Source organism: Equus caballus, chromosome 2 (genome assembly GCF_041296265.1).
Source record: "Equus caballus isolate H_3958 breed thoroughbred chromosome 2, TB-T2T, whole genome shotgun sequence".
Lineage (NCBI taxonomy): Eukaryota > Metazoa > Chordata > Mammalia > Perissodactyla > Equidae > Equus > Equus caballus.
In genome coordinates this window covers 12383139-12399342 of record NC_091685.1, presented here as the reverse complement: position 1 = coordinate 12399342, position 16204 = coordinate 12383139, and the positions used below count along the sequence as shown (strand labels likewise).

Genomic DNA, 16204 nt, shown 5'->3' with positions numbered 1-16204 from the left:
TGCTATCCAGACTGCTTACAATTTTAAAAGTTTTGGTGCTTACAGGATAATTCCTCAATTTCAACAAATGATTATTGAGAATCCACCACACAGACAGTACCATATAGTGATAAAGAAATTCATAAAACATGGAGCCTGCCCTCCAGGATTCAGAATACACAGGTAAAATAGATTTCTGAACTCTAATAAGATTTGGTTTCATGTCATGGTAGAGGCAATCAGCTGGGATGAATTAGTTATTTACTGCTTTACAGAGGCTTCATAGAAGAGGCGACATTTAAGCTAAGTCTTAAAGAATTGGGGTACGGAAAGAAAATGCAACACTGCACATAGATGGCATGGCAAGGCGTATACACGAAATAATAGGGGATGTTCATGGATCAGCAGTTGCTCAGGAGAGCTGGAACATACGGAGATTTGCAGAAGAGGGAGGTTAGAATTTTATGATGCTCCCTATAGTTGAAGTTAATATCATACATATCTCAAATAGTACTGTGAATGGACTGAAATGCCTGTATCTAAATATCTAACTACAAATTCTACAACTCTCAGATCATAGTGGAGGGTCTTGGCTCCCTTGCAAGGTTAGAAATTACCTATAAAGCTCTGGTCCTGTAAGTTTCAAAGAAAACACCAATAATTTAGACTTTACTAACACTGGTAAATGTCTTGTTAGGTAGGCAGCAAAGGGAAAAGTATTTGATATTATTGCCAAAGCAGCAGCCCTTCCACAAACAATGCCACTATACACCACCACCAAAATCATACACCAACCTGTATCCAAACTCCTTCTCTCCCTTCTCCCTTTGTCTACATGTACCCTGGGTCCCACCTCCTCTTCCTTTCTCAGGCACTTCATTCATTCCATTACATTAGCCAGCCCCTCTTCCATCATAAACTCTCTCAGTCTAACAGCTCCTTCTCATCAGCATACAAACAAGTTCTAATAACACCACTCTGAAAAAAATCCCTTAACCCTAAATTCTCTTCTAGTCACAGTTAAGCTTCTTGAAAGAGTTGTTTATATGGGCTGTCTCTCTTTGCTCACCTCTCACTGACACCCCTACTCATTCTATTCTGGCTGCTGTACTCACCATTCCACAGAGACTGCTCTTTCCAAGTCACCAATGATCTCATTGCCAAATTCCTGTCTTTTATCCCAATCCATCACTAAATCCTATCACTTCTCCTCCTAATTATATGTAGTCTAGATGACAAATATCCCCACATGCAGTCTATTCTCACCCCATGCCAACTCTGACAGGATACACCATCTCTTCCCATTCTCTGGGAAGAATTCAGTTCCACCAAAGCAATCTAGATTTTATCTAAGATTTCACAGAAAAACCAGAGGAGGTCTATAACATGTATAAACACTATAACATTTTAAAACAGAGATGTCCATTCTTTACTCACCCTTTAACACTTAGCATCCCAGCACCTCTCAGGTACTGCTAATCTCTGGGTCCCTCCCGCTCTTCCCCTGCCTCCCAAAGCCTTTTAAGCCTCCATGGCTCTTCTCTGCTCAGCCCCATCTCAAGTCTTGCTCTCAATTCTCACATAGAGAAATTTAGTCCTCTTCCAGCTTCGACCTAGTGGTTTTTTGGTTGCGTCTATCTACCCGCATACCCAGCTCCCCAACCTGGGATTCCAAGCCCAGAACCCAGTCTCATATCAGCTGCTCAGATTCTGCTGTTAAATCTCCAATATTACTGAGGATATGGGCAGCATGTGGAGCATTCTCTGCTTTCTCCCGCCCTGACAAGAAAGCAGAAATGCAGCTCTACAGAAGCCAAAGCCACATGCAATAGTGGCTGTTTATTCTAACCTCTGTTTATAGGACGGTTAGCCCTCCCCTAGACTCCAGTTCATAGCATGAGTCTGACTCCAGGCGCCTGCCAAGGATGGAGTGTTTTCGGTTCATTACCTTGCATAAATTCATTCAACAAATAACTGAACACCAGGAGGGATCCGCAATGCCACCAGGCCTGCGGCGGGGATGGAGAGAGCGGTGGTTCTGCTGCTGCATGGTAGCGCGCTGCTTAGTGAGCTTGCAGCAGGCGTCCTGGGGGTCCGGGAAGACCTCGGCCCCAACGAAGGGGTCTTCTCCTAACGGACCCGGGATGCCCCCTCCATGTCCTGGGTTCACCCTCCCCCAGGTCAGTCTCAGACCCTTCACCGCAGGCCGACCACAACCCTGACCTCACTGCAGGCCTCCGGCCATGCCGACTCCTCTGCTTGTGTAAGGAGGCCTGGGTGTGGTAGCTGGTGAGAAGGGGGCTGGGGTCTGGTCTAAAAGCTTCTTTGGCAGAACGAGCAGCTTGTGTGCGGTCACAGAGCCACAGCTGCAAGATCTCATTTGCAGGCCATTAGGCCCTGGGAGCCACCAACTCTCAGCTCTTTGGGGGCATTTTGCAGAGATGTCATCTCTCCGATGCCACCTTTCCCAAAGGATTACATGTCATCCCCCCAAAAAAAGATTGTCAAAATAAAGGCACAGTCTCATTCTAAATAATAATAATTGGTCACTAACTATATGCCAGGCATTATTTGAAACATTTCGGATACACCAGCTTAGATAAAGATTTCTGCCCTCCTGGAACTTACAGTTTAGGGGGCTACAAGAACACTAAATAACAGACACAATAAATTCATAAATTATACAATTTCTTAGAAGGGAAGAAGTATTATGGAAAAAAGAAAAGTAGAGTGAGAAAGGAAACTGCAATGCGAGTTACAATTTTAAACAAAGTTGTCAGGCAGGCAGCACTGAGATGACAGCTTGAAGGAGGTAAGAGGGTTAAGCCAGGTGACTATCTGGGAGGAAAGTGTTTTAGGCCAGGAAATAGCCAGTGCAAACACTCGGAAGGTAGGAAGCAGATCCAGTATATTCAAGGAACAGCAAGGAGGCTAGTGTGGTGGGAGCACAGAGAGGAAGAGAGTTGTAAGAAAGGAGGTCAGAGAGGAAGAGGGGCATAGATCATACTGGGCATTGTAGAAAGGACTCTGGCTTTTACTCTGTGTAAAATGTAGAATCAGAGATAGGTCTTAAACAAAGGAGTGCTGTGATATTACCCATGTTTTACAAGTATCACTTAGCTGCTATGCTGAGAATTGATCAGGGGGAAGGGAACAGACATAAGGGCAAGAAGACCAGTTAGGAGGTTTCTGTGGTATATCAAGGCAAGAAATGATAATAGCTTAGGTCAAGGTATTGGCAATTGATGTGGTGAGAAGGCATTGAATTCTGGGTATATTCTAAAAGTAAAGTCAACAGGAATTACTGATGGATTGGATGCAAGGTGTAAAAGCAAGAGTCTGGGATAACTTCAGGGCTTTTGGCCTGAGCAAGAAGAAGGATGTGTTTGCTCTGACCTGGGATAGGGAAAGCAAAGAGTAGAACAGCCTTGAGGTGGAATATCAGAGTTCAATTTTGGAAATGTTAAGTTTGAGATATCTACTAAACATCCAAGTGAAGCTGCTGAATAGGCAGTTGGATATATGAGTCTAGAGTTAAGAGTAGTTAGAAGAACCAAAGATATAACTTTGGGAATTACTGGCATATAGGTGGTATGTAAAGCCATAAGTCTGTTTGAGATTACCAGAGAGTGAATGAGTAAGTAGAAAAGAGAAGAGGACCAAGATTAAAGAGGAAAAATCAACAAAGATGACAGACAGAACTACCAGGGAGATCAAACTCACAGTCATCTCTGCTTATTTTCAGATCTGGAAATTCCATTTAAGATTATTATTATGGGTTCCTGTTCCATCTCTGATCTATAGAAATATTCATATTCTTCTTACATATAGCCATGTGCTTTTAATGTTCATTATTTTTTAGTGTGAGTTATAACATAACAAGTGCATAAAACAGATGCACAGCTTAACAAATTATTACAAAATGAACATCCTCCACCAGCACCCCAGAAATTCCCTGTGTATCCTTTCTGGATCACAATTCCCTGCCTCCCCCGACTCTACCTCTCCCACCTTGGTGATAAACCCTACCCTGTCCTTTATGACGATCATTTCCTTGTTATTCTTTATGGCTTTATCAGTTTACATTCTCATCCAAAATAAAAAAGTTAACATTTGCCTGGTTTTGTACCTTATATAAATAAGACTCACATGTATTCTTTTGCATCTTTTACTCAATATTCTTTGTGAGATTAAACACAGTGTTGTAAATGCCCTTTAAATAAATATAAACACACAAATATAGTAATCCATCATTGCTTTGTCTGATGCAGAAGAAAGGGATTAAAGTACACCATTTTGAATAATGAACATTGTGTTTAACAAATATTGTCAGAGTACTTCAAACTTTTGAAGAAGAGCGCCTCATCTCTCCCTCTGTGATTCTAGAGTCAAGCATAGTATCACACCTAGAGTAGGTATTCGATAAATGTTTTTGAATGGTTATACTGACCTTTATTTTTTACCTGATCCTCTGTTTCTCTCTCACACACTTACTCAAATTTAGCTGGGGTTGTCATTATCTCCATCTTGCAGATGGGAACTTGAAGCACAGACAGGCTCTCAAGGGATACAACCAGTTTTTAACATAACCAGGATTAGAAAATAAATCTCCTAGAGGCCAGCCCCATGGCTTAGTGGTTAAGTTCACACACTCCACTTCTGCAGCCAGGGTTCAGTTCCCAGGCACAGACCTACACCACTCATCAGCAGCCATGCTGTGGCAGTGACCCACATATAAAATAGAGGAAGACTGGCACAGATGTTAGCTCAGGGCAAATCTCCCTCAGCAAAAAATAAATTCATTAAAAAAATAATAATAATTTTTTTAAAGAAAATAAATCTCCTAAATTCCAATTCAGTTTATTCTATATATTTTTAAGAAGGTAATAAATGTGCACAGAAAAAGACAAATCAAATAATATAAAAGAATATTCAGCAAAGAGTAAGTTTCCTTAATTATTTTATTTTATCCTTAATTATCTCACTGCCTTAATTATCCTCCCCAGAGAATACACCTAGTTTCTGACCATAGATATTCTGAGCACATATAAATATATATCACCCTCCACACTCTTTTTCTTTTTTTAACCATAAATGACAGCATACCATGTACAATTTTCTGTACCTTGCTTTCTTTTATGTAATAAATCTTGAAATCACTCAAAATCAGTAAATATAAACCTCACTCATTCTTTTTGATGGTTATAGCATAACTTTATTTCATTTTGTTTTAAAAAGAAGAAATGTCATTTTTGTTATATAAAATAATATATGCATATTATTTCTATTATTATTTCCTTCTTTCTATTTTAATTGTATTTTTACCAAATCCCTCTAATTCTACCATTCAAAACATCCCAGTATATTCTCATAAAGTCTCACCTTCAGGTGAGTGGGTACACCCTCAGCTGACAAATCACATTGCACACACAATTCTACATGCTGTCTCCTTTTAACCGAAACTAGATCCTAAGCATTTCTCAATTCATTAGGAACTCCTAAGAAGCCCTTAATAACTGCAGTTGCCTCTGGGGAATGAGGACTTTTACCCTGTATGCTATAATTCATAGAGAATTCAGCAATAATTTATACTGACTTTAACATACAAATTTACATAACTTTTGCACTTTCTAAATATCAAAAAGTTTTAAAATAATTTCTGAAAAACTACTTAAACAGCTATAAAACCTTCTATTATATGTATGATCATTTCACCATCCCCTAATGCTGACCACTTATGATGATTCAATCTGAAGCAGCTCAGTAACTTTTTCCCTACTTTACCCAAAACACTGCCCTCATCACAGATAATTCATCTGGAAAAGCTAAAGGAATACAGAGAAGCTGAAATTTGCAGTGTGAAAAAAGCATACACACACACAGGCACACCACAAGTATCCAGGTAGAGAGAAATAAAGGTTATTAAAATTATTCTGAATAACTAATTAACCAATTAAAAAAACCCTGAAAATAAAATGGAATCAAACATCTTACATAGGAAAATGGACCATTAAAGCATTTCTGGCCACTGTAATCCCACAGCTTTTCCCAATCAATACTCTATCTCATTTCTAATCTGTAATTCTCACAGGCCAATATCCCCTAATAAGCCCCACAAGTCGTGAGGTTCCTGGTGCAGACTCTACCTTTACATTGCCCACCACAGACACTATCAAGGGCTTTGGGGCTGAGACAATCAAGAACATAAACACCAGGGTCAAAACAAGACACCTGAGTTACAGTAATACTGGAATAGTTGATAGCTGACTAACCCTTCCACAGCTAGCAATTACAAACTATAAACAAAGATACAAAAAACAAGTATTTCACATTATAGTCAAATTGTCAAAAGACAGAGAATCTTGAAAGCAGCAAGACAGAAGCAACTCATTGTGTACAAAGGATCCTCAATAAAATTAATAGCTGATTTCCCATCAGAAACCAGGAAGACCAGAAGGCACTGGGATAACATATTTATGGTCCTGAAAGAAAAAAAAAACTGTCAACCAATAATTCTATATCCAGCATAACTGTCCTTCAAGAATGAAGGAGAAATTAAGATATTCCAGATAAACGAAAGTTGAGAGAGTTCATTACCACTAGATCTGCCCTACAAGAAATGCTAAAAAGACTCCTTCAGGCTGAAATGAAATGACACTAGAGAGTAACTCAAAACCACATAAAGAAATAAAGTAAAGGTAACTGCATACGTAAATAAAAGACAGGATTATTGTACTTTTGGTTTAGAATTATTTTTTCTACATGATTTAAAGGACAAATGCATAAAACAATAGTTATAAATCTATGTTAATTGGTATACAATGTATAAAAATGTAATCTGTGACAATAACAATAGAAAGGAAGAAAGACAAAGATGCATAGGAGCAGTGTTTATATACTATTGAAAACTTACTCAGTAAGTTAGCATTATTCAAACTAGGTTGTTACGCATTTCAGACATTAATTATAATCTCCAAGGTATCTACTAAGAAAAACTAAAAAATATACAGAAACGGAAAGAAGTGGGGAATCAAAAAGGTACACTAAAAAAAAATCAATTAAATACAAAAAAAGCCAGTAATGGAAGAACTGAAAAACAAAATCGTGTAAGACACACAGAAAACTAACTGCTAAAACCAGAAATCAGTCCTTCCTTATCATTAATCAGTAATTATTTTAAATGTAAGTGGATTACATCCAACTAAATGGTAGAGACTGGTAAACAGATTTTACAAAGAAAAAAACAACCGGGGGCTGGCCCCGTGGCCGAGTGGTTAAGTTCGCGCGCTCCGCTGCAGGCGGCCCAGTGTTTCGTCGGTTCGAATCCTGGGCGCGGACATGGCACTGCTCATCAGACCACGCTGAGGCAGCGTCCCACATGCCACAACTAGAGGAACCCACAACGAAGAATACACAACTATGTACCTGGGGGCTTTGGGGAGAAAAAGGAAAAAATAAAATCTTTAAAAAAAAAGAAAAAAAAAAGAAAAAAAAAGAAAAAAACAACCAACGATCCACCCAGATGCTATCTACAAGAGACTCACTTCAGATGCAAAGACACAAAGGGTTGAAAGTAAAAGGATGGAAAAACATATTCCACACAAATATGAAGATAAAGAGAGTGGCGGTGGCTATATTGTTATCAAACAAAATAGATGTTAAGTCAAAAGAGGCTACAAGAGACAAAGAAGGACATTACATACTGATAATGGTTCACTACATCAAGAAGATAAAACAGTTATATAGAGAGAATTTCTGGTTTCCAGTTCTGCATATCAGAAGCTTGGAAGTCACCACTCCATCCAAAAAACAAGTAAAAAGCTAAACAGACTCAAAAAGCAACAACTCTTCTAGGATCTGTAAGAGAGGTGCTCATAAGCAGAAACCACTGCAGAAACCAGTAGCAGGGTAGGAAAACATAAACTGCACTTGACAAATTGCTGGAGACTCAGGGTAGGCAACTCTGACAGATAAAAACTCCAGGGAAACCCAGTCAAAAGAGACCCCCAAAATTTTCTGAGATTTACCTCTAGGAGCTCAATCAGGTTCTCATAGTAAATACTGGAGAAAAATTCCCTCACGTTTCCAGCAGAAGGAGAAGAAACGGAACCATTTTGAAATATGCCAGAGCACACTGTTCTTAGCAAGGCCTGACCTCAGGAGAAACTAGTTAACCAGAGCCTAGCTTCCTGCAGTATTATCAGAGCCTAACTGACCTGGGAGAAGGAAAATACCCAACTCCAATCCACTCTAGCCATCCTCTCCCATCTAAGGGTGGAGGAAAAAACCCTGAGAAACACTTGTGAAGTTATAGTCCAGAGGCGTAGACTCCCTAAAAGACTGCGACCCAGTCCTGGAGCTATAGAGTGCTTCCCTCTCCCACACCTCACCACCATCATTAAAGGCCGAATTACAGCAGTTTCTTTTACTCAGTACAGCCTTTCTGGCTATCAAGAAAAAATCACAAAGCATACCAAAAGCCAAAAACACAATTTGAAGAGATAGATCAAGCATCAGAACTCGACATAGCAGGGATGTTGGAATTATCAGACCAGGAATTTAAAATAACTAAGATTAATATACTACTGACTCTAATGGATAAAGTAGACTGAATGTAAGAACAGATGGCCAATGTATGCAGAGAAACAGAAATACCAACTGGACATAGCTGAAGCAAGAATCCCTGCTCTGAACTTGAGGATATCTCATTAGAAACCTCCAAAACTGAAAAGCAAAGAGAACAAAGACTGAAAAAAACAGAACAGAACATCCAAGATCTTTGGGACAACTGCAAAAGGTGTAACACACATGCAATGGGAATACCAGAAGGGAGGAGAAGAAAAAGAGAAACATATATGCACCTAACAACAGAGCCCCAAAATAAATGAAGCAAAAATTGACAGAATTAAAGGAGGAATGGACAGTTTGACAGTTCTACAATAATAGTTGAAGACTTCAATACCACACATTCAATAATGAATAGAACTACCAGATGAAAGATGAATAAAGAAATAGAGAACTTGAGCAACTCCATAAACCAATTAGACCTAACGGACATATACAGAACACTCTACAAAACAACAGCAGAATACACACTCTTCTCAAGTACACATGGAATATTCTCCATGATAGATCACAACAGGCTATAAAACAAGTCTTAATACATTTTAAAAGACTGAAGTCATATGAAGTATCTTTCTAAACCACAAAGACATGAAACTAGAAATCAAAAATAGAAGAAAAACAAGAAAACCCCCAAGACGTGGAAATTAAACAACACGTTCTTAAACCACCAATGGGTCAAAGAAGAAACAACAAGAGAAATTAGAAAATACCTTGAAATAAATAAGAACAAAAACACAGCATATGGGATGCAGCAAAAGCAGTGCTTGAGGGAAATTTATACTATAAACACTTACATTTGGAAAAAAGATATCAAATCAATAACCTAACTATATACCTTAAGAAACTAGAAAAAGAAGAGCAAATTAAGCCCAAAGCTACCAGAAGGAAGGAAATAATAAAGAGTAGAGGAGAAATAAATAAAATAGAGAATAGAAAAATAGAGAAAATCAACCAAATAGAGGAAAAAACCCAAAAACTTTGAAAAGATCAACAAAATTGACAAACCATTTGTTTGACTGACTAAGAAAAGCAGAGAAGACTCAAATTACTAACATCAGAAATTACAGAGGGGACATACTACCAACTTTACAGAAATAAAAAGGATTATAAGAAAATGCTATAAACAACTACAAGCAAACAAACTAGATAACCTAGATGAAATGGACAGATTCCTGGAAGCACACAAACTACCAAAACTGACTCAAGAAGTAACAGAAAATCTGAACAGAACTATGATAACCAGTAAGGAGACTGAATCAGTAATCAGAAACTTCCCACCAAAGAAAAGCCCAGAACCAGATGGCTTCATTAGTGAATCTACCAGACATTTCAAGAAGTATTAACAACAATTCTTCTCAAACTCTTCCAAAAAATAGAAGAGGAGGGAACACTTCCTAACTCATTCGATGAGGACATCATTATTCTGATACTGAAGCCAGACCAAGAGACAACAAGAAAAGAAAACACAAAGAAAATGTCCCTTATGAATACAGATGCAAAGATCTTCAACAAAATACTAACAAATTAAATTCAGCAGCATATTAAAAGGACTATAACTATACACCATTACCACATGGAATTTATCCCAGGAGTGCAAGGGGGGTTCAACATATGAAAATCAGTCAATATAATACACAACATTAATAGAATGAAGGGAAAAAAAACGTAATCATCTTAACTGACACAGAGAAAGCATTTGACAAAATCCAACACACTTGCACAATAAAAACATTCAATAAACTAAGAACAAAAGGAAACTTTTTCAACATGATAAAGGCCACTGTTGTAGACTAAACAGCATTCCCCAAAAAGATACGTTCAAGTCCTAACCCCAAGGATCTTAGAATATGATCTTATTAGGAGATAGGGTCTTTGCAGATGTAATTAGTAAATTAAGATGAAGTCATACTGAATTAGAGTGGGCCCTAATCCAATGACTTGTATCCTTATAAGAAGAAAAAACAGACACAGAGGGAGAATGCCATTGATAATGGAGGCAAAGATTGAAGTGATGCGTCTACAATACAAGAAATGCCAAGGATTGCCAGCAACCATCAGAAACTAAGAAAAAGCAAGGAAGGATCCTCCTCAGAGCCTTCAGAGATAGAACGGCCCCTACCAACACCTTGATTTTGGACTTCCAGCCCCCAGAACAGTGAGACAATAAATTTCTGTTGTGTTTGGCCACCCAGTTTGTGGTACTTAGTTACAGCAGACCTAAGAAAGTAATACAGCCATACACGAAAAACCCAAAGCCAACATCACACTCAGTGGTGAAATGGAGAGCTTTCCACCTAAATCAGGAACAAGACAAGGATGCCACTTTTCACCATTTCTATTCAACATAGTACTTGAAGTTCTAGCCAGAGCAGTTAGGCAATAAAAAAAAATACAAGACATCCAAACGGGAAAAGAAGAAAAACTCTCTCTTTTTCTTTCTTTCTTTCTTTTTTTTTTTTTTTGAGGAAGATTAGCCCTGAGCTAACTGCTGCCAATCCTCCTCTTTTTGCTGAGACAGACTGGCCCTGAGCTAACATCTGTGCCCATCTTCCTCTACTTTATATGTGGGATGCCTGTCACAGCATGGCTTGCCAAGCAGTGCCATGTCCACACCCGGGATCTGAACCAGCGAACCCCAGGCCACTGAAGCGGAAAATGGGTACTTAACCGCTGCACCACCGGGCCGGCCCCGAAGAAAAACTATCTCAAATGACACGATCTTACACGTACAAAACCCTAAAGAATCCAAAAAAACTGTTACAGCTAATAAATTCAGCAAAGTTGCAGAATACAAAAATCTATATACACAAAATCAGTTGTAGTCTATATACTAGGAATGAACAATCCAAAAAGGAAATTAAGGAAACAATTCCATTTACAACAGTATCACAAAGAATAAGATACTTATGAATAAATTTAACCAAGGAGGTGGAAAACACTTACACTGAAAACTACAAAACAACACTGAAAGAAATTAAAGTCAGAAATCAATGGAAAGACATCCTGTCTTCGTGGATTGGAAGACTTCACACTGTTAAGATGACAACACTACACAAAGTGATCTACAGATCCAATGCAGTCTTTATCAAAATCCCAACTGCGTTTTTCACAGAAATGGAAAAACCAATCCTCCAATTCACATAGAATGGAAAGGAATCCAGAATAGCCAAAACAATTTTGACAAAAAAAAAAGTTGGAAGACTCACACTTCCTGATGTCAAAGCTTATTATGAAGCTATAGAAATCAAAACAGCATGGTACTGACATAAGGATAGACACACAGACCAATGGGAGACAACACAGAGTCCAAAAATAAATCCTCACACCTGTGGTCAATGGATTTTCAGCAAATGTCCCAAGACCATTCAATGGGGAAATGGTGTTGGGACCACAAAGCAGGGAAAACGGATTTTCACATGGAAAGAATAAAGTTGGCCCTTACATCAAAATGAATCAAAACCCTAAATTTAAGAGTTAAAACAATCAACTTTTAGAAGAAAATCTTTATGACATTGGATTTGACAAAAATTTCATGAATATGATACCAAAAGCATAGGTAATAGGAAAAATAGACAAATTGGACTTCATCAAAATTAAGAACATTTGTGCATCAAAGAATACTATCAAGAAAGCAAAAAGACAACCAACAGAAGGGGAAAAATATCTAAAAATCATAAATATGATAAGGGATTCATACATAGACTATATTGTTTTTAAAAAACTCCTAAAACTCAACAATAACAAAAACAATGAGATATTACTTCAAAACTGCTATCATGGCTATAAAGAAATTTCAAAATTACAAAAACAGAAAATAACAAGGATTTGAGGATGCGGAAAAACTGGAAGCTTCATGCACTGCTGGTCAGAATGTAAAATAGCTTAGCCAGTGTGGAAAACAGTTTGGCAGTTTCTCCAAAGGTTAACAATAGAACTATATGATCTAGCAATTCCATTCCTAGGTATATATCCAAAAGAAATGAAAGCAGAGACTCGAACAGATAATCTGTACATCAATGTTCAAAGTAACATTATTCACAATAGCCAAAAATTGGAAATGATCCAAATGTCCAACAACAGATGGAGAAACAAAATGTGGTATATACATACACTGGAATGTTATTCAGCTATAAAAAGGAATAAAATTTTGATATATACTACAACATGGATTTGCCTTGAAAACATAATTAGTGAAATAAGCCAGACAAGGACAAATATTTTATGATTCCACGTGTATAAGGTACCTAGAATAGGCAAATTTAGAGAGTCAGAAAGTAGAGGTTAGTTGAGGTAACAACGTTACCAGGGGCTGGGGAGATGGAGAAGGGGGAGTTATTGTTTAATGGGTAAAGAATTTTTGTTGGGGATGATGAAAAAGTTTTGGGTATACAGTGGTGGTGGTTATACAACATTGTGAATGTATTTAATGTCACTGAATTGTATGCTTGTGAAGGGCTAAAATGACAAATATTTTGTCATGTATACTTTACCACAAGACAAAAAATTTTATTAATAAAAAAATTTTATATGAATGCAAAATACATAGATCACAGTACCAGGTCAATGAAAGCTGAGAGTATTTGCTGCCAAATGACCTGCTCTACAAGAAGTATTATACTGTTCTTCAGGCTAAAGGGAAATGACACCAGAGGAAAGCCCAGATTTATAGGAAAGAATGAAGAATACCAGAAATGGTAAATATATGAGTAAATACAAAAGATTCTTTTTTTTCCTTCTCTAAAATTATTCTAAAGATAACGAATGCTTAGTACAAATATTATAACATTGAATTATGGGGTTAACTTATGTAGATACAAAATATATGACAACAATGAGAGGTGGAAATGGAATTATGTAGTTGTAAAGTTACTAAATTTACAGGATACATAGTACAATATGAACTTAACTGTAATGAATTAAAAATGCATGTTGTAATCCTTAGAGCAACTACCTGAAAAAAAAAAAAAAAAGAGCCCTTAAAAAGCCAGATGAGGAATCAAAATGGAATACCAAAAACTGTCTGACCCAAAGAAGATAGTAAAAGAGTTGTGGAGGAACGAAAAACAGATGGGGCAAATGACAAAAAAGTGAACATAAACCCAACCACATCAACAATTACAAGAAATATAAATGGATTACACACTCCAGTTAAAAGGCAGAGATTGTTAGGCTGGATTTTTAAAAAAGCCAGACCCAGCTACATATTATCTATAAGAGATGCAATTTAAATATAAAGGCACAAACAGATTGAAAGTAAAAGGACAGAGAAAGATATATCATGCATATAGCAAGTATATGAAAGCTAGTGGGGATGTATCAGAAAAAACAGACTTCAAGACCAGGAGGATTACCAGATATAAAGAGGAATATTACATATTGATAAAGGGGTAAACTTACATAAATGTGTAAGCACTTAATAGACTTTTAATATACAAAAAGCAAAAGTTAAGAGAACTAAAGAGAGCAGTAGACAAATCCTCAAATGTAATTGGAGACTTTAAGATTCTCTCCCAATAACTGACAGAACAACTAGCAAAAAAAAAATCAGTAAAGATATAGAATATCTGAATGACACTATCAATCACCTTGGCCTAACTGATATTTACAGAGTACTATACCAACAACTATACTAGTCTTTGTCAGTACACATGGGAAGTTTACCAAAATAAGGCATGTGCTAGGTCATAAGTCAATAAATCTCAAAGGACTGTAACCTTAATGAGTATGTTCACTGAGTACAACAAATTAAATTAGAAACAAATAAAATAATATCTATAAAATCTCCAAATATTTAGAAATTAAAGAATACAAAGGCCAAAGAAAAAACCACAAGGGAAATTAGAAAATATTTAAAACTGAAAAATGAAAATAACAGTATAACAAAATTTATAGGATGCACCTATAACAGGGCTTAGAGGGAAATTTATTATAAGCTTTAAATGCTTATATTAGAAAATAAGAAAGTTTTAAAACCAATGAACAAAATTTCCACATTAAGAAGCTAGAAAAAGAAGAGCAAATTAAACTGAAAGAAAGCAGAAGAAAGGAAATAATAAAGATAAAAGCAGAAATCTAGGAAATAGAAAACAAACACAAGAAAAAATCCATTATCATTATCTCCTAGAAAGGACTCAGGTAAGTTATTGTTGCACCAAGAATTAACTTTGAATTTAGTAGAATGGACTAATGCTAATACAAAATGGACTAATCAATATAGACAAATGCTTCTATAAATCATTTGATGTTCAAAATGACCTGTGTTTCAAAAGTATATGCATAACCCTAGTGAAATATATATTTTTAGGCCACTATTGACCCAAATATTGCAACAAACTTCCCTTCATAAAAATTCTCAGCACCCTTTATATACCATATAACAACTCAGGGCAAATTAAACCAATCCAAGCGTAACTAAAAAAGAATCAAAGTACTTCTGGGAAAAGAACTAGAAAAAAACAGTTCTACGAAAAGAACTAGATTATTCTTCAGAATTTTGCTCTACATCATAAATGCGATAAAACAAGTATTATTGATTATTAAGGTTTATGATCTAAAAACTGTGTAGCTGAGACTACTAGTGACCCCACAATTTCCATTAGCTCTCTTTGCCTCAGTATGTAAACTCCCAAATGTTAGTTCAGCACACCTAACCAAATAAAAACTAGCTTTCTCAGCCTCCCCTACAACTGGTGGTGGTCTGCAGCTATGTCTAGCCAGTGGGATGAAAGTGGAAGCAGTGTAGGCTTCTTCTAGGAAGCAGCCTTAAAAACAGAGAATGGTCCTTTCTCCTTCCTATTCTTCATTCCTGTTTGCTGGAATATGGTTGTAATGGCTGATACTGGAGTGAGCCAACTTCCACAGATAGCAAAGCATCAGGACAGGAGAACCCCTAGGCCCTAATGACTGTGGAGTTGCCCTAACACCCCTGGCACTGCCTATACACGAAAGAAAAATTTCTCTCTGAAGACTTTGTTATTTTGCTATTTTTTGTCACTTGCAGTCATACCTTATCCTAGTCAATAGTAGGTGATATAAATTATATCATTAACCAATAAAAAAATGATTTATGAGGGGCTGGCCCCATAGCCAAGCAGCTAAGTTCACATGCTCTGCTTCAGTGGCCCAGGGTTCACCAATTGGGATCCTGCACACCACTCATCAAGCCATGCTGTGGCAGCATCCCACAGAGAAGAACTAGAATGACCTACAACTAGGATATACAACTATGTACTGGGGCTTTGGGAAGAAAAAAAAAAGATTTATGAATGGGAGAGGAATTTATATCATCAAAGTTTCAAAAAGGCTGTTTAAGATACTAAGACAGCTAAAGATTGTCAGGTGAATTATAAGAAATCTGATGTAACTGTCACATTGCATACTTATTGGCCTAAACAACTAAAATATACTAACCTGGGATGTTCTGGTATATTCTTCATATAGCCTGTCATACTCTTTACTCTTTTCCTGATACTGAGAGTGGTACTCTTGCAGTTTTTTACCTACTGCATCAATGTTATCTTCTTTTACCAACTGATCCTATACAAGTAAACAGAAGAAACAGAGAATGTTAACAATTCTGACACATGAATTTTTCCACATC

General features: G+C 37.1%; 1 protein-coding gene across 8 annotated transcripts in view; it reads right to left on the bottom strand.

The window, feature by feature from the left end:
• Positions 1-16204, bottom strand: part of PIK3R3 (phosphoinositide-3-kinase regulatory subunit 3) — a 108977-nt gene that overhangs the window by 23236 nt on the left and 69537 nt on the right. For all 8 annotated transcript variants that reach the window (XM_023630783.2, XM_023630814.2, XM_070260043.1 and 5 more), the window contains one exon: positions 16015-16140. In XM_023630783.2, coding sequence (XP_023486551.1) covers positions 16015-16140 — 126 coding nt within the window. The remainder of the gene's footprint in view (positions 1-16014; positions 16141-16204) is intronic.